The 22,385-nt window shown below is 39.1% G+C and overlaps 1 protein-coding gene across 1 annotated transcript in view; it reads left to right on the top strand.

Moving 5' to 3' along the window:
• Window positions 1-22,385, top strand: part of sardh (sarcosine dehydrogenase) — a 48,485-nt gene that overhangs the window by 8,501 nt on the left and 17,599 nt on the right. Inside the window, exons 8-17 of the mRNA XM_080875743.1 lie at window positions 1,040-1,144; window positions 5,723-5,852; window positions 9,140-9,226; window positions 15,503-15,593; window positions 15,739-15,880; window positions 19,211-19,294; window positions 19,539-19,652; window positions 20,018-20,156; window positions 21,174-21,287; window positions 22,089-22,236. Coding sequence (XP_080731869.1) covers window positions 1,040-1,144; window positions 5,723-5,852; window positions 9,140-9,226; window positions 15,503-15,593; window positions 15,739-15,880; window positions 19,211-19,294; window positions 19,539-19,652; window positions 20,018-20,156; window positions 21,174-21,287; window positions 22,089-22,236 — 1,154 coding nt within the window. The remainder of the gene's footprint in view (window positions 1-1,039; window positions 1,145-5,722; window positions 5,853-9,139; window positions 9,227-15,502; window positions 15,594-15,738; window positions 15,881-19,210; window positions 19,295-19,538; window positions 19,653-20,017; window positions 20,157-21,173; window positions 21,288-22,088; window positions 22,237-22,385) is intronic.

Raw genomic sequence — 22,385 nt, 5'->3', positions numbered from 1 at the left:
TTCACCGAAGCCTCATCAGTAATGGTCTCAGTGGAAGTTTGGCTGTCAAGAAGCCATTGTTAAAGAAGGGAAATATAGGAGAAAAGGTTGAGGTATGCCAAATTAAACAGGAGCATGACCAAAAATTAGAGGCAACAGAGCTTATGGAGCGATGACAAATTGCTGTCAGCAGGTACAGAAGAAGTCAGGAAAGAGAGACAAAAGTAAGTGTCTACATCCATCTCTAAAACAAATTGGAGGCTCGCATTTCAGCGAATGGTATTGGGGATGTTGTCAAAATGTATGGAATTATAATTGCACTTGAATCCACCATGCAGTATCAACTGGAAAGATTGTGGCAGCAGCTTCGTGTTTTTTAGAATGACAAGGAAACTCACTCTTGTCCATGTTTCAATAAGTCACTGCACCTGTTTTCCATTTTCCTTTAGAACATAAAGAAATTATTAGCAATTTAAAATTTTTATGAATAGCTTTAGACCAGCGGTCCCCAACCCCCGGGCCTTGGACCGGTACTGGTCCGTGAGTTGTTTGGTACCGGGCCATGAGAGTTGAGGCTCAGGTGTGAAATGTATGGTTTTCAGGGTTTTCAGCGTTATCTTGTTATTGTTTTTATCGTTTACTCGGTCTTCCTGGGTCTTTTCACGTGTGTTATGAATAAATCTTCTTTTTTTCGGTACCGGTACTAGTTTTATTTTGTTGTATTTATCCGCGACACCTTAAAGTCCAGTCCGTGGAAATATTGTCGGGCATAAACCGGTCCGTGGCGCAAAAAAGGTTGGAGACCTCTGCTTTAGACAGCCTTTGGGATTTCAGTCTCTGGAGCCTATCCCATCCATCCCTGAGCTCTTGTGACCCTGAATTGGATGTGCGATGAAGAAATTCACTCAATGGAGTGAATGTAGATTTTTATGAACTTGGAGAATTTAAACAACTATTTGGTAATAAAATTACTTTTTGTTTTTTTTTTCATAAAAACCGTCCTTAACTGATTGTGTTCTCATTCCTTCGTGTTTTGATCCGTTCACTTTCATCTTCCCAGAACATGCCAAATGTCAGGGACCATGATGCGTCAGTGTACCTGCGCCTTCAAGGTGACGCTCTGTCTGTGGGCGGTTATGAAAGAAACCCCATCTTCTGGGATGAGGTAAGCTTGAATGTCATCCTGAGGTTAATTGTCAGATTCTCTTTCTATTCGTTTCAGTGAGTGCTGTGATAAAAAATTTTAGCTTTGCTCGACAAAAAAAATCAAATACTTTAATTAGGAAGCTGAATAAACTCATCCAGTTTATATACTTCTCATGTGTCATTTTGACCTCATCTCTTATGTACCTTGTCTATTACTTTCTGCTGTATTAGTTTGGAGGTCAAACTGTATTCATAACAGCAGTCAAAAGTGTGTGTGTGTGTGTGTGTGTGTGTGTGTGTGTGTGTGTGTGTGTTAATTTTAAAGGAAAACTGTAAAAAATATTTAACATTCAGGGGAAATTGTTATTTGTTTTATTCCAAAAAACTGATATAAAGACTGATAGTTTGTGACCATCCTGCATAGCTTAGCATTAAGACGGAGGTACTATAAGAACAGTTAGCAGTTTTCTTCCATTCTTTATGATCACATCTTTTTACACTCCAATTTTGCTACTTCTCCCATAGTTTGCAGGATGCTCAGACTTGGTTTTAATATATGTATCCTATTTATTTTATTTATTTTATGTTTTAGTTGTTTGTCTAGGAAGCTGAATTCAGGATGTTTATGTGTGCTTAGCCTGAATACAGAACAACAGTAAGCCACTAATCTGGTTCTGTTTAAATTAGAGATGGACCGATCCGATATTACGTATCGGTATCGGTCCGATACTGACCTAAATTACTGGATCGGATATCGGAGAAAAATAAAAAATGTAATCCGATCCATTAAATATCACAAAAGCACCTCACAAAACTTGCAACGCGCCGTAACTCGCCTCAGAACGTTAGCAGTATGCATCACGTGATAGAGCGGCTGCCGCATGCGGGACCTGTCGGTGGTCTGGATAGCATGTGGAGCTTCGCTAGCAACCCGGCATTTCATCTCCGACAAAGTTATCCCCGAGAGAAGTAAAGCAAGTGTGTAAGTCCATCTCTGAATGTTTGTAAAGCATTCCTGCGTTAAGCTTAACAAACGATATATGGAGCGACTGCCTCTCCGGCTGCTACTTCAATCATGAAACTGCTTAACGATCAGCTGATCGGCTTTTCTGTCGGGAGTCCGTGTCTCTGGTTTGTTTTTGGCCCACTTTGCACCAGAAAGAGGAAACCAGCGGCTGAACAACAGCAGCACGTTTAAGCTTGATCAGCTGTTGTTAGAATGTATTTAATATTACTTTCTACTCCAGGATCTTTTTCTACGTAGCTGACGCTGGTAACTGTGCAGGGGCGGATCTAGCAAAGTTTAGCCAGGGGGGCCGATAGGGCATTAACAGGGAAAAGGGGGCACAAAGACATACTTTTCTTTCTTATTCTCATTTAAAATGTCGAGCTTTTAATAAATAATTATCTGACACCCAAAGTTTTAATTTGATGCAAAATGAATAGAAGTCCATTACTGTATATAGTAACTATTAAGTCTAATATATATACCCTAGTAAGCTATAGTACTTTTTCCTTTGGGAAGGTACCATCTGTCCAGTCTGCAATTTTGTTGAAGAAAGATGTTGAATCTATTTAATATTTTAATATATTGAAAAATAATTGATTTCTGTGCATTTTTTTTCACACTGCATCAAATTAAGGTTGATTACGTCGATTAAGCATCATGAGGTGGAGCGTGAGGGGTGGTTCCCTATTTTTTATTTATTTATTTTTGTTGTTGCTGGGAGTTGGAACCCTATTAGTTAGGTTGCTTAATATTTACGCTAAGTACTCTTTAAAATACCAGAATAGGGAGGATGGTGTAGGTTTAAGTTTATTAGATTGATCAGTGTTGCTGAACTATGAAATATTTTTTTTGCATACAGGTATAACAGAATAGCTTTAGTGTAGTTGTTGTTTTAAACTTGAGTATGAACTTATACAAAATGCAGCAAGATATTTAAAAAACAGTTTTGTTGGTTAAAAAACACTATATCGGATTCATATCGGTATCGGCAGATATCCAAATTTATGATATCGGTATCGGTATCGGACATAAAAAAGTGGTATCGTGCCATCTCTAGTTTAAATATTCCTACAGCCTACTGGGTCGACTTTATAGGTTTTTAATATGACAGACAAATATCAATTCTCTTATCATCTTTCTGTAAAGACACAAAGCTACAAATGTTGGACTTTAAGTATAAAAACTTGAGTAGCCATTATAAAGGAAAGCGCAACAAACTGTGTTTATGATGCTTCTGAAGGCACAGGAGTAGGTATAGTATACCTAGTAGGGAAAGAACAGGATTCCCTTTCCCCCCCCCAAGTTCTGTTGGAATCTTTGGCTTTTGTTGGATGATTTCATCAAATCCAGTGCCTTCAGGTCACTTACGCGATGGCGAAGTTTATTAACCTTGATGCAAATAATGAAACAAAAAAGGGATCAAACGCTGACACTTTTGGAAAGTTTATTTTTCTCTAGAAAGTTTATACAGAAAACTATACTTAGAAAGGAAAAAACTAGTCCTATATTTGTATCCATTAATAAAACTGTTGCAAGTCTTATTGCCCACACTCCACATATATTTTATTTCTAATGTGCACAGTGATGAGCACAGTGCTCAAGAGGGGATAAGTCTATTGGATTTTAATTACCTCATACTCATTCTTTTAGCACAACCCCTGACAAACATTGTATTTTTAGCTCCGCTTGGGGTGAAATTTGTTTTATTGGAACATTAAAACCAAAGTACATCTGTAAAAGGAACTGAAGGCTCTGAAGACTAATTATTCGAACAACACTTTGGCAACTAGAAAAAGTCATTGTGCAAGCAGTTGCATGTTCCATGCAAAGACCGACTTTAGAGAGAGTTTGACTTTGGAGATTGATCTTTTTAAGAGCCTTTGAACTGACAGGTGGTCTTGGTCTTAATGGATTTGTACTTTCTCTCAAGGACAGGTTTTTAGAGCAGTTTGTTAAGTGGGCTGGCAGGAGGTTTGGTGGCATGCATTTATGCATTAGATACTTAAAACCTTTCACTCGTCATGCATTCCTTCTTGATTTATGCCTGTTTTTTTTCTTTAAGACTTTGGTCTTTTATACTATTCAGAAGTAATGAAAGCCATTAGACGTTTTCTGCAGGTCACCGATAATATCTTTTTGCCTGTCAACCTAATATCCTGGCTTTCTGTCCTTCTGGCTGGCTGGCTGCCTGTCTGCAGATTCCTCAGTGGTTTTTACATATTAGAGGATTTCTTTGAGCGGAAGCAGCTTCTTTGTTCTCGTTCTGCAGCAGCTTTGATGTCTTAAAGCAAGTGGAAGAAGAAAGAATAGATACCAAAAGGAGAATTAGCAAGGAGACGTGGAGAATAGAAGAAGCGGAGTGATTGAAGATGAGCTAGATTGATGGCTTGGGAAGGATTGGGAGAAGTGTGGTGCCTAGGACAAAGGTATCTGCTTCTCAGATACCCCAGTTGAGTGTCAATGCCCGGTAATAGTGCAAAACTCTTTGTTCACATGAAAGTAGCTACTGTCAGCTTAGGCATCCATATGACATTAAAGTCTTAATCGAAGCTGAGAGTGTCACAGCAGATGGTAATTGTGAAGCCAAAGGAATTTCCTTCAGTACGTCCTCTGTACTTGACTGTAGACCATAACCATCTATCTAACTTAATCACTTATGTTCAACATTTATAAAAACGGGTTGATATTGTTATCCAGTGTTCTTGTTTTGTTTTTGTTTAGGCATGTCTGTTACATAATTAAAAAAAATTGAGGAAAGTAAAGTAAAAGTAGATGAAAGAGTGAATCAGGGCAGGAATTGAGAGAGAAATACGTGACTGATAAAATTGCTGGACAGCTCTGGTGTGCTGGACTTTCCACTTTGAGTGCCCTGAGTCAGCCAGATTAGTGTTTGATGGGAAGGTGGGGGGTGGGGGGTCGTCTGTGCTGCTGGCCATTAGTTGTAGGAGTTAAAGGCTGGATTTTGGTGTGGCTGAAAAGGAGGGAGTTACAGAACTCCAGATTGGAGCAAATTAAAGCTTGGACAAGATACTGAGATGAGAGGAAGGGCTGATTTGACAGATGTTTCTGTGGTGAGGAAGAGTTGATTTAACAGATGCTACAGGATGTGTTGTGGCTGCAGCCTTTTTCCTCCAGTCACATATGAAGAGGATAAAAGAGCACAGCAGTATTTTTGACACTGGCACTGCGGTGGTACATCAGCATTGAACATCACAGTAGTAGTGCTGACTGTAGCCTACAAAGACACACAAAGAAAAGGAAAAATATTAAAATGCACCATTATTCAGTGCTCGTTTTACTGCTCATTTGCATTTTCTCAAAAATCTTCAATTCAATTTTTCTAATTAGATGTGGTCCCTATTTATGTGATTTGGTGTCTTCCTCAAACAGAACTCATTTTCAGTGTGAAAATTCGTTTCAAAATTGGTGTGTTTTAGGGGTAAAAGAGAGAAAGTAAATGTGTGCTGCTATTTTAAGGTTACTCAAGGTTTCAAGGTTATTGGAAGTAAGCCAGTCATTTATTATCAGTGTGCCTTTATTTATTTATTTATTTATTTATTTATTTATTTATTTTTCAATATTTCCCAGGTGTCTGATAAGTTCGCCTTCAGCCTGTTCGATCTGGACTGGGATGTCTTTATGCAACATATTGAGGGTGCAGTCAACAGAGTTCCTGCTCTGGAACAGACTGGCATTAAGTCCACTGTCTGTGGACCAGGTACGCGCGCGCGCGCGCGCGCACACACACACACACACGCACATGCTCAGTTGTGTTCCCATCACCTCATGGGGAATTACATTTACTGAGGTCGTTTCCTGGAGACTTACTCTATCTGCAACCTCCTAACATTAACCCTTCCACTAATCTTAAGCTTAAAGTCTACATGCTAAGATGTAGATATGTGTTTAACATTACAGGGATTTATGTCCCTAAAAACAAAGCAGGGCATCTATTTGTGACTATGTGTAAGCGGACATATATATCCCCACAGGAAAAATGCAATCATGCACACATACAAGCACTAGTTCAAAAGAAGCATTAATCTTTGAGCAATTCCTCCATGCCTTTCCCTACAAATCCTTATGCATTACAGCAGCAAACAAGCAACTTTCACAACACTTTGGATGCATACTGTGGTTGCCCATGAATATGTAAACTAGCGAGCTGTATGCCATGTTTGCAGAGGAGATAGTTTGATTAGCTCGAGCCTGACTTCCTGTGCAGGTAATATCACATTGCCCAGCTGGTTATGTGAGCTGGTCTGTAGCCATGCTTTGTGGTTTCTGATTTGAGTTTTTCATTATTTTAGCCTGGAGCAGCAGTTTGGAATAATGATCAGAATGATTTTGTGAGGATAGAAAAGTAAAACAGAGTGATAAAATGAAAGTACAAAAGACATTTAGAAGGAACTTTGACAAAAAGCAAACATACAAAAAAGAAAATGTTAAAGGGAAATAATAATTGATAACATAAATTTTACAGAGATGAAATAAAGACGAAATGATGGAAGAAAAAATAAAGATAGAAGTCTGAAAAGCTGTCTGTTCTTCTTATCTGTGCCCTTGGCTTTAAGTCCTGCAGGTTTTCATTTTATGTTTACTGGATAAGCTTGCTGCGTTAAACAAAACATTTTCAGAGTGAGAAAATGTTACTAACGAGAAATGAGAAGTTACTAAGGCACCTTTGGCATTTCCATGAGGATACAGCAGGCTAAATGAAGGAGAAATTTCAAATATAAATCGAATATTATGAGTTCTATCAGTATGTGCAATTCACCACTCAGAGAGACTTATTTATATAGACAGAAGTATGGAAAATTGAGTTAAAGGTTTACGGTGTTTTCTTTTGGAATATTTAGCAGTTAGTCTAATGTTGCTAAAAGACATATTCACACGCATGTGTTTGTAGGTATTTAAGAGAAAATATCTCTTTCGGCTTGGTTCAGTTGAGTAATAAAAGTACTGATATCTTAATGTATCTGCTGCAATTTCTCTGTTACATAAGACATTGTTAGTTTTAAAGTTTGCGTGTATTGGATTTTTGAAAAAGTTATTATTGCATTGCAGAACTTGGCTAAAGTTGCCTTTAAACAACTTCCAGCTCTCCAAAACCACCCATCCAATCTGTGGTTTTTAACGCAAGTGGAAATAGAAAAGGAGACATTACGGTTTAATGAACAGCCAGCCTGCCGTTATGGTTAGGAGGCATTTACTGACCACAAACGGCTCGCTAAGTTTCAGTGTTGCACACAGCTGTTCTAAAATCTCAGAGGACCAAGCCTGACCAAAAACTAAATGATAAATGGTGGCTTGCCAACTAAAATGAAAAGTTCTGAGCCTTAGCCTTGTCACAATTCCTCCCCACACTTTTATATCTTGTGCAAAACGAACACATCCTGTACTGTCAGATTGTCCACCGAATATAGAGACGCATTTCTTATTATATCCGCTAACATGTCAGATGATTCGGCGCTCAGACTGCTGATATCATGTTAAGACTGAAGACATCACATCTTTAAATCATCTAATTTGTGGAAGATCTGCTGCCATGTTTGATCATGAATATTTTAAAAACTACTAAAGACAAAAGCCTGAATTTTTCACTGGCCTTTCGTTTTGTAAAAATGAATCAGGATCTGAGATTTTGGATAGATATATCAAACATGACTATTTAAAATATGAAACACAAAATCAAGCTGCCCTGCAAAATACCATATTTGCGCAAACACTAATAAAACATTGCAAAAGGAAACTAGAATTCTGAATGGTTTATAGTCGAGTTTCAGAATAATGCAAAATGAAACTTTTTGAATAGATTAACACGAATTCATGGTCATAAAGTGCTATTTTCAATTAACTTTCACAATGGATTGAGAAAATATGACAAGTTGTATCACAAAGACAAAAATATCAGTAGTTAGTCTCGTCCGATTCTTGCAGGATTCAGTCTGGAAGTCAACTGCCTGATTCCTGCTTGCCTGTAGCAACTGTGGCATTAGGATTTGGGTTGGGTTAGGGGGTTAGGGTCTTGCATTGGAATACAGATCACAAGTGGACACAGCAACTTTACATTGCTACTTACGTGAAAGAGGCTACTAATCCCGTTTTAACTACTTTGAATTGTTGTGCTATATTTATTTTCATATGTGAAAAGTCTTACATCAGTACTTGTTGGGTTCTTTGCATTGTTATCGCCTCTTAGTATTTTAAGCTTACCCTGAATTATAAGATCTCTGATGGGCGTCAGATCTGGAAACGGTAGGTAGAGTATGTATCAAAATGAAAAATATGCAGATATTTATTGTTACTGAGCACATTATTTTACTGATATTTTTGTTTTACACTTTGTCATGTTTACTCAATGCAGCATGAAATTTGGATTCCTTCTTCATATTTGTGACAAGGAATTTCATATTAAAAAGTATTCTACCTGCTTTATTCTGCATTATTGTGAAATTGGGTTATATACACTTCAGAAAATGTTAGTATTTGTATGTATGCAACGTGATGTTTGTTATTAGTGTGTGCTCGCATAAGTGACTTTTTTTTGGGGTTTTTTTCTTCATATCTTGAGTAGATAATACTGTGACTTTTTTTTAAATCTCTCTGTTCAAAATTACAGACCCTGATTCATAAGAAAGGTCCGGGAAAATTTCAGGCTTTCATCTTTTGTACTTTTTGAGATATTCATGCTCAGACATACCAAAAAAAAATATCCATCTCTAATTTTTAGGCAAACTGGAGATGGATGAGCATAAAATCTTCTCAACATTTGATGATTTGGCATGGAATGACCCAAAGCCAGAGATGACACTGATAAAATAGCCAAAGTAGTCAAATGTCCATCTATCAGTCCTTTTTCTTCTGCATATCCAATTCTGGGTCATGCGTGGACTGTATCCTATTCGAGCTACCACAGGAGCTGAGACTGACTCCTGTGACGAATTGGATAGAAACATTTTGTTCCCACCTTTATCACAAAGTTTCTCTTTGTTATTGTTTCAGAGTCCTTCACAGCAGACCATAAGCCTCTGATGGGAGAAACACCAGAGGTCAGAGGTTTCTTCCTGGGCTGTGGCTTCAACAGTGCTGGTAAGTTCTGCGTCAGCTGACAACTGACAGTCTGAAGAAATAAAATAGTCAGAGGTGAGAAAAGAGAGGAAGGGAGGCAGGGAGTGAGCAAGAATCCCAGAGAGTGCAAAGACATCTTAGATTAAATGGTTAGCTTCATCAACTTTGCCTTAACCCTTTAAGACCTACCATAGAACCAAGTTCGCCAGAGCTTATATTATATTTTTACATGCTGTGGAGCCATTTTTGGGAGCATTTCAAGTTGCTATACATCAATACAACCATTATAGCCCAAACTTTAATAATATGTCTGCATTAGGTGCATAGTAATTACATAAATTGCAAAAAAGTGCAATAAACTACAAAAAAATTGAAAATCGTTTTTGTTTTTTTAACATATATTTCTAGTTAGAGAAATTTAAGAGGCTTATCCCTCAAAACTGTAAATACAAAAAAGTTACACAAACTAGTTTCCCACCACAGGAAATTTATTTTGAGTGTCTTCATAGTTTTATTTTTGAAATACACCAATTTTTATATACTGCAGGAAAAACGAAAATAAATATTATAGTGCAAATTTGCAAAATAACAGCATATGCATCAAAATAAACTATTTCCAGCAGTGCAATATGAGTCTTAAGCATCCCAGAAACGACACAGAAAGTCATAAAGTCAAACATAACTTTTTAAAACACATAACAAGTAAAACACAAGCTCATAAGGCCCCGATCGTAAAAAACTACATTTCCGCAAAATGACGTCACTTCCGGTTTCGGGCAGGTCATGCGGTCATGTGATAGTTCGCGCTGATGGACGTAGGAAGTGTTACAAACAGCTGATGGATCGGCGAAGCGTGTTTCTGGAATATCATGTTTTTGTTGCTGCAAGTGATTTTTATGCAGTTTTTGCAAAGCTATATGTGGAAGGAAACTGTGACCTAGGACAAGCTGGTGGCATAAGATGTAAGTACAACTCCTCCAGTTTCATATGCAAAAAAAATTATTGCGCTAGCTTACTTGGTTGCAGAGCTACCGGGATTTAAAAATAGTTACGCAAAACAGAGCGTGCCCGCTCCGATCGGCTGTAAAGGGTTAAAGAAACAATACATACACTGCACTCACTGATTATTTATTATAAAGTACTTCATCTTTAATAGCTTTCCCTTGAGGAATCTATGAAATGATTCTATGAAATGATTCCTCAAGGGGTGACAAAGGTCGAAGAAATCTTCTTAGAAAACAAATGGGCAAAAATAATGAAGAAAATAAGGGAAATGGCCAAAGAATTTTTTTCTTAGACTCTGACCTAGCCTTCACCAGTCTCTCAAGGCACAAATGAATAATAGAGTGGTTTTCATTTTTCAGCTTTCATCGAGAACATACACATACACGCAGGCACACACAGAAACAACCCGAGTAACTCCATTACTTCACTCAGGGATGAACTTTCTACTGACATTAGAGAAGGAGGAATGCGAGGATCTCAGCGGTCTGAAAAACAGAGAGAGGGGGCGTAAAGGGTAAAGTAATCACCATAAGCATTAAGACAATTCAGACAAAGCCTTTTTTTTCTGCACAAGAGCAAAAGACTATGGGATCCGGCTCTGCAGTCCTGACAGACGCTTGGGAGACGCAGTGAAGTGAAGACCTGATGTGTGGGCATCTCGACACTCATATGTTACACAGACCTCCCTCTTCTGTATTTTCTTTTCTTTCAGAGGTGTAGTTGACTCGCTGCAAATTAATGAGTGGTCCTTGATGTTTACCACTGCTTTTCTATTCCGCAACCACTTAACCATGAAATATTCTGTCCACCACCCTGATCAGAGTACTAACACGTCCTTCGAGTACTGCCTCATATTATACCTGAAAACAGTGGTAAAACTTGCCAATAGGCTTCTTCTCATAAAAATAATAAATTGTCATCAGTTTGGATTATTAATTCATGGCAGCTCAGTGAGCAAAAAGCTAAATGTTCAACAACCTCATGTGAGAGGCCGACCCCCATCTGTTATTCTCTGGTAATTAATAACTATAAAGTGAGCTTGGGACTGTTGGCATTACATTTTCTTTTCTACATTTACATAGAAACACAACCTGCCTGTGTGAATAGAGGTGGTTACAATGCTGTCGTACCCATTTTATTTTTTAGTGTAATGCCGGGTACTAGCTCAGTGAAATGGGCCTAGTATTACTAATATCACACCTGAGTCATTTTCACACATGCACAGCAGCCCTGAACTTTCCTAAACATTACATGGTGGAGCTGTGCTGCCTGCTCTATGGTACAAAATCAGTGTAATGTCCCATGTAGCTTATGTGTGAATTAAGCACGTAATTGTCATGCGAATTCACAGACAGTGAGTGGGAGTCGTGAGGCTGGTCTCCTGCGTGTGTTACCCGCTCACCAAAGGGAGTGCTTCCTGTAGTGAGAAGACTATTTGCACGTCTTGCAAGTATATACTTTTAAAAACTAGAGTTTGGGGAAAGCAGCGGTACGACCAGCAGCACAGAGGAGAGCAGGCATCAGTGATGCAGGTACTGTCTAAGTTGGAGATTTAGTATGACGTGTAGATGTATTGCAGATGTGCAGTAAGTGTGGGAAGGCTAAAGCAGCTTAAATAGTGTGCCCTGCATAAGAAACTGGATGTGCAGAAAGGCATTTGGAGCATCAGTTGATGTGGGCTGCCATTGAGATCAGCCGATCTGCTGGGACTGAGCTTGACTTCGTAGCCTGCCTGAACTGTGCTCGATTCGCACTCAGCATCCACACACACAAAGGAAACACTGATGTGCCATGTCGTCCCTTCTTCACACTCTCTGCATCTGTCACTCTTTCTTCCCCTGTCTTTATGCCCCTCTGACAAGGAAACGGCATCTTTCGCATTTCCAGTGACACGGCTGTCTTGGCTCAAGGCCGGGCACGGAGAGGCAGGAAAGTTCAGAGACCAAGGGGTCACTTTTGATAGATAGTCATTGAATGCTCTTTACTTGCTGGAGCTAAATTTGGTCTCCAAGCAATCACCAAGCCTTCAGACTGGTTGAAGTTGTATTTGTTGCCTGGCAACCTTTGGATACTTATTCTTGGTGTCAAACCCATCATGCTTAACATTTAACTGCTCTTGTTTATAAAGGCATTTTTTCTTCTTCTTTCTTTTAAAGCTATGAACTGCAGCCCCTCTTACCCGGCTGCATCCTTGTCTTGCTAACAATCACAGGAATAAGCACCTTTATTATTTCTTATTGTGCACAATAAGAAATAATAAGGATACTGGTGCTGATGTAAATCTTAGAAAAAAACTGTCTTCTGTTTTTTGGCCAACTTTGTTGGCTCATAAAATGGAAGCATTAGTGTGAACGTGAAGCCAAAAGAGGATCAAATTTCTAACTTAGAAAAATTATTGAAGAGGGCATCACGAAACACACTCTCTGCATTCTGAGGAGAGTATTGTTAATTTCAAGGTGAAGAACATACTGACTCTAAAGTTCTAGTTATTTTAGTGCTGATTATATGTGCTATATTCAAATAACCAAAGCCTTTAAGTAAAGAGTAAAGCATTTGTGGCAGTACTTGGCTTTCTATATGTTAGAAGAGAAGGTTAAAAACACTTAAATGTGTGAACTGTAATATATGAAATTGTGTATGAAGTACATGACGTTTTCTCCTTGTTGTGGAGGAGCTTTGGCTCATTCATCTTTACAACTTCGCTTTAGTTCCTCGAGGTTTGCAGGCGTTTGTTAATGTACAGTTCCTACAGCATTTGGGATTATTGTTCTGATGAATGACCCATCTTAGGCCAAGCTTTAGCTATCACACAGATGGCCTCATATCAAGACCAGCATTCAAATGTTTAGCTAAATATGAAGACTAGGATTTTAGAGTACTGACTATCCTGGCTCTGAGGACTAATTCATTTAGTGTATCTTGTTTGTCTAACTTCTGAATAACACATCTTGATATGCAGCACTAAATGCTGTTTTAAAATTTTGGATTAATGCACTTGCTAATCTGCTGAAGAGGATATTGGAAAAGATTAAAAAAAAACAATTGTGCATGTTTTCCTGCTCTTTCTAAGCATCGGTGGTATTGCTGGCAGCACCGCTGTAAACGTCAAGAAGAAGAATTTGACACCGAGGAGATTAGATGACACATAATGACCGTGAAAGGGGCAAATATTTGCACGGCATAAACGCGAGGAGGAAAAGGGACGGGTTAGAAGGGGACGACAGAATGAGTGGAAGCTCAAGCACGAGGATTTACAAGTATGGAAACTCACACATCAACCCAGTTATCTCGAGTGACATTTATCAGTGCCACCTCGCCTTGCTGGTTGTCCCCACATTGTCTTGGGAGAACTTCATCAACATCCTCTCACCCCTCCTCCCTTTATCGCTCAATCCCTGCACCCATACATCCATCTGTCTAGCAAAACAGCCATTCAACTGTCCACCCGGGCTCGGAGTGACAGTGCCTGCAGATGAGTGAAGTAATGAGAGATAGAGGGAGAGGGGACGCTGTGAGAGATGGAGATGGAGGGATGACAGAGGGTTGCAAGGACACACTGTTCGTGCTGCTGCATATTGATGCTGTGGTTGCAACACATGGGAGAGACATACATACAGCACACACACATACGCTTGATAACTGCAAATTACCAGCAGCACAATGCAAGCGGGGGGTTGCTAAAAGGGCCCAGCTCATTAACCCGACAGTTTTGGGACTTGACAGATAAAATATTGAATTGCTGATGATTGTTTGTTGGTTGGGTTGAAAGATGCACAATGCTGCAGCCACTGGGTGCAGATGATGAGGTCACATTGCTCGGGGGCTCCTGTGAGCAAGAGTCAAAAGATGGAAGAAGGGTTGAAATAACCTTATGTGGATCATGTGCCACATAGGAGCCATAGCAGAGGACATAAACTGCTCTGTTTCTCTTCTTTTTTTCCTTTCTTTTCTACAAATTAATGTGACTCTGTCCTCTAGGCGGGATGTAGGTGAGCAAGAAGGGGATTAGAAATCTGCTGTGACTTATTCAGAATATCCACAAAATAGTCTGTTTCTTTAAAAAAAAAAAAAGTTGAGGACAAACATGGGAAAGATGTATATAAGTAACAAAAGAGTGAACTTAGATGATAGTTCTGATGAAAATTTAAATTGTACAAAAGCTTAAAAGACCTCCCCATTTCCCTTCCTGAGGAACAGTTTCTTGACACCCTTCAGATCATTTCTGATGAGGCTTTGGCGAACAGTAAACAGATCAGAAACATCTCTCTGGTCCTGTTTTGGGTCTTTGCTGCATTTTTCCCTATTTTAAATACTATTCATAGAATAGATAGTTTGTTTTATTCTTTTATTCTTCTTTGGTCCTCCACTTCTTTCTTTGATTCTTTTCGAAGGCCACACTGCACACAGTGCCAGAATGTGAAAAGTCTTTGGAAATCACGTTGCTGGCTTAAAAAACGATTTTGTGTCTGTTGAATTGTGCTATCTTTGGCATTTTCAATAGATTCAACTAAAGAAATCGGGGGAAAAAAAGATGTTTGTGTGATAGACTGCTAGTAACAAAATGCCTAAAGATGAAACTAAAAATAGATTTAGCAAAGTTGTCTGTTATGTGTACTAGTTCATCCTTTTTGGTGGTTACCTGATTGATTTGCAGGTCAGTGTTGAGTGCCTTAGCAAGCAACTAAAAAAAGCATTCCCCTAAAAATGATTAAGGACTGGACTGAAAAGGAGTGATGTTTCTTAAGACTTTTGCACAGTACTATTATTATTATTATTACAGTTTAAAGCTTTGGACATTTGTCTGTGTCCTTTCTTTTTAATTTAAATCTGTTTTAGCATTTATTTTATGGGTTTTGGGTTGTCTTTAATTTCAAAAAGTGTGAATAAATGCCTGTTTTTAAATGATCATTATTTTTCCCCCTCTGGTCCTCATTCAGGGACCCACAGGGAACAATTGAATCCAAAGTGGCATCTTTTGTTTGGTTTGACTATCATTCCATCTAAATGTTATTCCCTTGGGCTGTGGAAATTTATCTGACTTTGCATTTAAAAAGCAGTTAATCAGGTACAGAAATATTGGCACTCATAATATTCACAGGCTCCGTCCTTTAACCAAAAAACAAACACATTCAGTTTCAAAAGACAGTAAAGAAGCTATAATCTTCAATTATTTTATTCCACAATTACATTAAACTGGTTAATATTGTTTCAGCATTAATTAAAATGAGCTGAATTTGACCGGGAATGCTTCTCACATCAACATCTCTTTTATCCTTACACCTTCTGTTTCAGGTATGATGCTGGGAGGTGGTTGTGGTAGAGAGCTGGCTCACTGGATCATACATGGCCGCCCTGAAAAGGACATGTACGGCTATGACATCAGGTACATCACTCCACAAAATGTACTCAAAATTCTTCAGATTATCACTTTAGCAAAAGGCAGCAGGAACTGCAGCAAGTTTTAATGAAGTCTGAACGATTGTGACTTTTAATGAGCATCTTTTGAATCCGTCTCCCTTCTTTCTCAGGCGCTTTCATAACTCGCTGACAGACAACAAACGGTGGATCAGAGAGAGGAGTCACGAGTCGTATGCTAAGAACTACTCTTTAGTGTTCCCCTTTGATGAGCCGCTGGCCAGCCGAAACATGAGGAAGGATCCTTTCCACCAGGTAGGTCAGTGGTTTGCTCTCCAGTGCAGACAGTTAATCAGTGTTTCATGAGGAGTTCAAGAAAGTGACCCACATGCTTTGTCTTTGTGCTGGGAGTTAGTCACACTCCTTTCAGCTGTGGTGTGAGTCACGGATGAGTTTGAGATAAGCGCAGAAATGATAAAAGAACTACTGTATGAACAGGTAGTCTAGCAAATGGTGACAGAGAGCACAGGACTCATGCACGACTCAGGCACAGATGAAAAGTTTAAACCTTTTTATTAAAGTTAGGCAGGCAGAAGCTGGCAAGTAGGTGGGTGAAGGGGAAGAAGCTACGCATGTTTTTTTTTTTCTTTTTTCCTTTGAGATAAACATTAAGCCTAACCTTGGCTTCCTTAAAGCTTTTTTTAGTTGGGTAATCGTCAGGGCATTTACTTACTGTGTCTGTCTTGATTTAGACAAACATGCATGCTGGTTTGTGGACCAATATCCAGTCCATGTTTTTCCCTGCATGTAACTTGACCTGTCATTTCCGATTTCTTCCCTCTGTTACCCGTCTAACTTTTGCACTTTTCTCCTTCAGTCACTCAGTTTTCTTCATCTATTCATTCAGGTTTTCGTGCAGATTCACACAAGTCTGCTTCCCTTTTTTCTTCTCGTAATTGTGTTGCTTTAGTTATTCTCATTAAAGTCTGCATTTTATGTGTTTCCCCTTTCTTTCTCTTTCTACACTTCTGCTACCACAACATCTGGCTGGCTAGCTGAGACAGAAATGTGCAGATAGAACAAATCTACATATAAATGATGCTGCTGAAACCCTAGCTTGTCACATTTCCATGTGTGTGAATGTCATAAAAGGGACTTAAAAGACTTGTGAGAGATATAGGCATACAAGTGTTTGTAAACTCGAGGTTTGGGACACGGGGATCTCACTTTCTTATTCCGTTGCCTTTGTTCAAACCTAGAGGCAGCTGATTCAAGCAGAAGGCAGTTAGAGGTGTAAGTTATCCCCAGCAGTTACATTTAATAATGCAACCCCTGCCAACATGAATCTAAATGCTACACTTAGTTTCAGTAGCCTGGTCTCAGATGTCTTTCAGCTTCCCCTCCCTCCTGAGCCTGGCACAAACTTTTAATGGGCCCCACTACCACACTTTATGCATTAATGATCCACTTAGACATGCTTTCCTATTCCAGAATTCATTTACATTTAACGGTTGCAATTTGTACCCCCACTCGGAAATGTAGGCATCTTTTCATGAAAGATTATTAACACAAATTCCATTAGTAACATTGCCAATTTGTCTTGTAGCTTATATCGTGTGCTTTCTCAGAGTTTGCTTCGTTTAAATATATGAGGGGGTTTTCAACATCTGGTTTTTGCTCTTCACTATGAAATAAAAATAATTTGTAATCATTATAACTTAAGTTTGCCTTATAGTCATTGGAAGATCTTGTTGTTTACTTGGATCTATGAGTATAGGTTTCTTTGTGTTGGGGAAATAGTAAAATGAAGTCAGATTGAGCAAAAAGTCAGTAAAAAGCAAAAGAATTTAAGCCTTACTTACAGTCATGGTAAAACGTACATACACCCTCTTTCAATTATAAGGTTTAAATATTATGATTTAATCTGGTCGTTAGCAGATCTTTGAATCAAGGAAATAAAACCTGAGATGAACAACAAGAAGTACCATTTTACACCATGTCATCGTCTATTTAAAAGAAAAATAATCCAAAATGCAAAAGCAGGTTGTGGAAAAAACAAAGTACACCTTACTGCTTCCATAGCAACTAAGAGGGCAAATAGCAGCCAGGTGTTGCTAATCAAATGCACTTGATTAACTGATCAAGTGTAAAGTTTTGGCAGGTCGGGAGTAGTCAGAAATGTGTTAACACAGACATCAATGATAGCGGTGAAGTGACTGTTGCTGCTTTCTGTCTGGGAAGGCTTACCGTGCTATTTTGAAGCCCATCCTTGTACAGTGAGAAAGGTTACTCAAGTGGAGCCAGTCTTCTCGGGGGTGGATGTCCCAGCAAATTCACCCCAAAGCCAGACCGTGCAACGCTCAGAGAAGCTGCATAAACCCAAGAGCTACCTCTCGCGTCTACCGTGGACTCTTCTGTATACTAAATCCACGTATAGGCAAAATTGGGTCATGCGACAGGACAATGATCCCAAGCACAGCAGCAAATCTGTAACAGGATGCGACTCAAGACGTTGCACCGAGTCAGTGCAATGACTGAAGTTTTAAAGAGTGGGCCAAAAAATTCTCTATGGCTAAATCTATTACTTCAGGTTAATAGTGATAAAGGTGGTTTGTATAAGCTTTTGCATCATGGGGTATACACATTTATTTCACACAAAACTAATGACGTGGTGTATTATATAATATAATTGAGAGAGCGTTTACTTTATTTTTTTACCATCCATGACTGTCTAGCACAACAACAAGTAATCTTTTCATGTGTAACACACCTGTGACCTTTCCTATTTAACACAAGACAAAGGTTTAATGTATTGTGGCTCGGAGGTACTTAAGGGTTGGATCAATCGGGGAAGCTATGCAAGTAATGAGACTGTCTAGCTTTAAGAGGCAATATGGGATTATTTCAGAGCACATGCAGGCCATCTCTGACACTGCTGCTCACACGTTTTCTCCACCTCGGTAGCACAGATGGTAAATATAGCCTAGTGTGGGAAGTTTTGGCAAGAGACTGCTAGATGCCTGCTAGGAGCAGAGCATAGCAGAACATACCTACCGACTGTGGGCGACTGTCAGTTTAACAAGGAGCCCTGATATATCTTTTCTAAAGACTGTTCAAGAAATAAGAAGTTTAATATTTCTGCAGCAATTTATGGAAAACTAACAGTGTACTTGCACTCTCATTGATTCCTGTGATGTTAGATTAGAGTTTTATTGTTTAGGCCAGACAATCTTTTCTCTTTTTGACAGAATGTACTGTATTATCTTTATACTGACAATGGATCAAAAGACTGGGTGTGATTGGGGGGGGAGGTTTGCTTGTTGTGACTAAACCACAGAGAATTATTATCACAATACCTCTCAGCTAGAGTTTTTCAATTCATGCTGGAGAACAGAGCTTAAAGGAAATTGTAGTTCGATCCACAGGTGTCCAGAAATACAGCATCGACTGTGTTCATGTATGTTTTCTTCTTTTGGAAATTGTCAACTGTTTGCTCCCACTTTCGCCCTCATTTAAAGTGTGAGAGTGTGTCCAAGTTTTGTGTTAGTTCATCATGTTGACCTCTAGTGAATAAATAGCAATTCTTCAAAGACAGACACGAACTGCTTTTGCTGTACTGTGCTCCGTATGTGTGGTTGTTTTCAGGTGCTCACAGAGCAGGGCTGCATGTTCCAAGAGCGGCATGGCTGGGAGAGACCTGGCTGGTTCAACAAAGAAGGACCTGCTCCTGTGAGAAACACACTTACACTGCACATATTCTGAATGCTATACATAGTCGCAGGCACACTTTTATATAATTGCCCCGGTGATATTTTTCAGAAGCCATGCTGGATAGAGGCTGTTAGAACATACTGACTGCCAATAATGGATGATGCTACCACAGTGTCTGGCTCAGTTCTACATCTTGCCTTGTTTCGTGCGAAACCGTAATGATTAATTAGCTTCTAATTGTTTTTTGTGTCATATTGCACAGGTTAAAGACTATGATTATTACGGAGCTTACGATGTGAAGAGGAATGAAAAGTACAAATACGATGAACTGCTAGGTCAAGAGTACACCTTTGACTTCCCTCCACATCATGACGTGGTAAGAGACAGTACTAAGAGTAAATGGTATGTGTGGCTGAGCGTGGGTGATCGATAGTGCAGTATTACCGTGCGGTCAGATGAGTATAAACGCACTGAAGGCTTCTAAAGGGAAGTCGGTGAGTTTAATGGTGTTTAAATGGTATCGAGGGAGAACACACGCTAACTCAGCAGCTTGCAGGATTAAATTAGAGGAGAGAATGCTAACCTTGATTTTAAAATCTCTCTTCACTGCTGTAATGAATGTTGCTTTCAGGGATCTGACAATAACATGCATTCTTCTTAGAAACATCATGCTTTGCAGAGTTGGGACAGTTTGTTTTTATCCTTTTGCTATCATGTTCTTTTTGTTTTATTTTTATTTAGATTAAGAACGAGTGCCTCTCATGTAGACACAGTGTGGCTGTGTTTGACATGTCCTACTTTGGAAAGTTCTATCTCACTGGACCCGATGCCAAGAAGGCAGCTGATTGGCTGTTCACTGCTGATGTCAACAAGAAGCCAGGTCAGAGTAAAAAAAAAAAACAAGAAAGAAAGATTGACAGAATAAAAAGGGCAGCTACGTGCATAGAGTTATGAAAAAGATGCCAACAAGCGAGGAATAGCAGCCTTCTACACAGGACTAAATACCAGTATGTAATGTGTCTGGTATGCTGTTAACAGTGGCGACAAACGTCTCTACTGCTTCATTTTCTTGTATTCTTGTCACAATCAGCAAACTGACAACCGTGTCTGAATCCTACCATTGTGCAGATATGAAAATGGAAAGCTGCGTTCTTTACATTGCTACTTTTTTGGCCCCAGAGCCTTTCCAAAGGTGAGATCAAGTTCTGAAGAAGTGAGAAGACAGATAATCCTTTTAGTTTTAAGCCTCTCTGTTACTTTCCTGTATGGATTTAAAAAATGTATGACACCGGCATCTGCTGAGGTTCGGCGCACTCGCATCTTTATAACTTGAACCCCCAAGTGTTTTTCTCTTTCTGTTTGTAGTCTTCAGACCTGATTAAAACTAGTAATAACATACTTTCTAAGAGTGCATGAGGGTCTGTTAAAGACAGCCTGTATGACTAGGTCTGTTTCTACCTCCATCTGTACATGTGTGGTCAAGTGCCACTGCATTGAAATCATTTCAGATTTGGAAAAAAGAAATACATTTCTTGTTACTTATCACAGAAAGCAAAGTCAAAACAGCTAGAAGTCTGAGCTAAAGTAAAATGAAAACCAAGGGAAAGGTTAACCCCTCTTTTTGATGAAAGAAACAATCAATCAAAACAATACTTTTGCACAGTACTCTGCTACAAAAAAGCAGAGTTTTATGAGTTAAGAGGATCAGAGCCACGATTATTGTTCCTTCAGAACAACTAAGTTGTGAACTTAGTGTCAGTACACTTGAATGTATTAAATATTCATCCCTGTTCACACATAGAGCACGCTTCCATCAGTATGTTTCCACTCAACAGCATGCTTAAAATACGTCTGCAAAGTCTGCAGCACGTATTAATTGTTTGTGTGTGTGTTGCAGGTACCACTGTGTATACCTGCATGCTGAATAAAAGAGGAAGGTCAGAGGCCGACCTGACTGTGAGCAGACTGGAGCCTGGTGTGGCCAACCTGCCCCTGGCACCAGAATCCAGCGGTGAGAAATAGTGTGTAGACGTGTGTGTTTCACAGTTATTTGCTGCACTCTTTACCTATTACTGTTATTTCATTCATCTCCCTATCTCCACATCACTATTTGTCAGCTTAGCTGTTGTATTTTGTTTATTGGATTTAATAATGTGCTATTTTGTTTTATCTTATTTCAGACTTATTGTTATTTTTTTCTCTGTTATTTGTGGTTCTTTCGCCCAATCAGTACTGTTTATCCACATTTATTAATTATTTTTACTCTTGTCTCACTCAAGAAAAGAGAATATCATGAAAGATGTGTCTCCTTTTGACGTTACACAGCAGTAGCTTGTTTCTTTATGTTGTCATTTTGACTCCACTACATCAAAAAAAGCCTGGAAAATAACATCTGTTCAGGTATCCCTTATTTCTATTACCACAGCTGCTGATTGAAAAACCCCAGGGAGCACATGAATCACAGGAGATAAATTAATTTGTTAAGTAATTAATGTTGCGTAATGACATCTTAGGTGGGAAGCGGCAATTAAAATGCCATGAAAAAGTTGCTGCCGCTCTATTAATTATGCAAATTTCTTGACAAGTCCTGCTGAATATATCTACATAAAGTAAGTGGAAGGATTCAACAGAGTCAACTTTCAAAACATCTTAATGTAATAAACTCTGTTATCTCATCATCAGATCACCTAATGTAGCTGTCAGCTGAGATTCTTCACACTTGTGATTACAAACTGTATGCTATAGATAAAGTGGTTTCATGTGTCTTTCTCTTTCTTATACTTGACCTGATCGCCATCTGACTTTGCTCCAGGTGATGCATATTACCTGGCCATTGGAGGCGGTGTGGCAGAACACAACTGGAACCACATTAAAACAGTTCTTCAGGATCAAGGCTTTCGCTGCCAGTTGACGGACCACTCTGAGGACATGGGGATGATCAGCATCCAGGGGCCCAAAAGGTGAGGAAAGCAAGAGGGTTAGAAGTGAATGTTAACTCTGGAATGACTTATATCCAGATGAGAAATGAACAAGAGAACAATTGAAGGTGTGTATCCAACTGTTAAGAGACTATAGGGTACTGAGACCTTTGATATCAACTCTGACCTGC

Source organism: Rhamphochromis sp. 'chilingali' (assembly GCF_963969265.1).
Source record: "Rhamphochromis sp. 'chilingali' genome assembly, chromosome: 2".
Taxonomy (NCBI): Eukaryota; Metazoa; Chordata; class Actinopteri; order Cichliformes; family Cichlidae; genus Rhamphochromis; species Rhamphochromis sp. 'chilingali'.
Note: the sequence above shows the minus strand (reverse complement) of the source record. Positions and strands in the feature narration are given on the sequence as shown.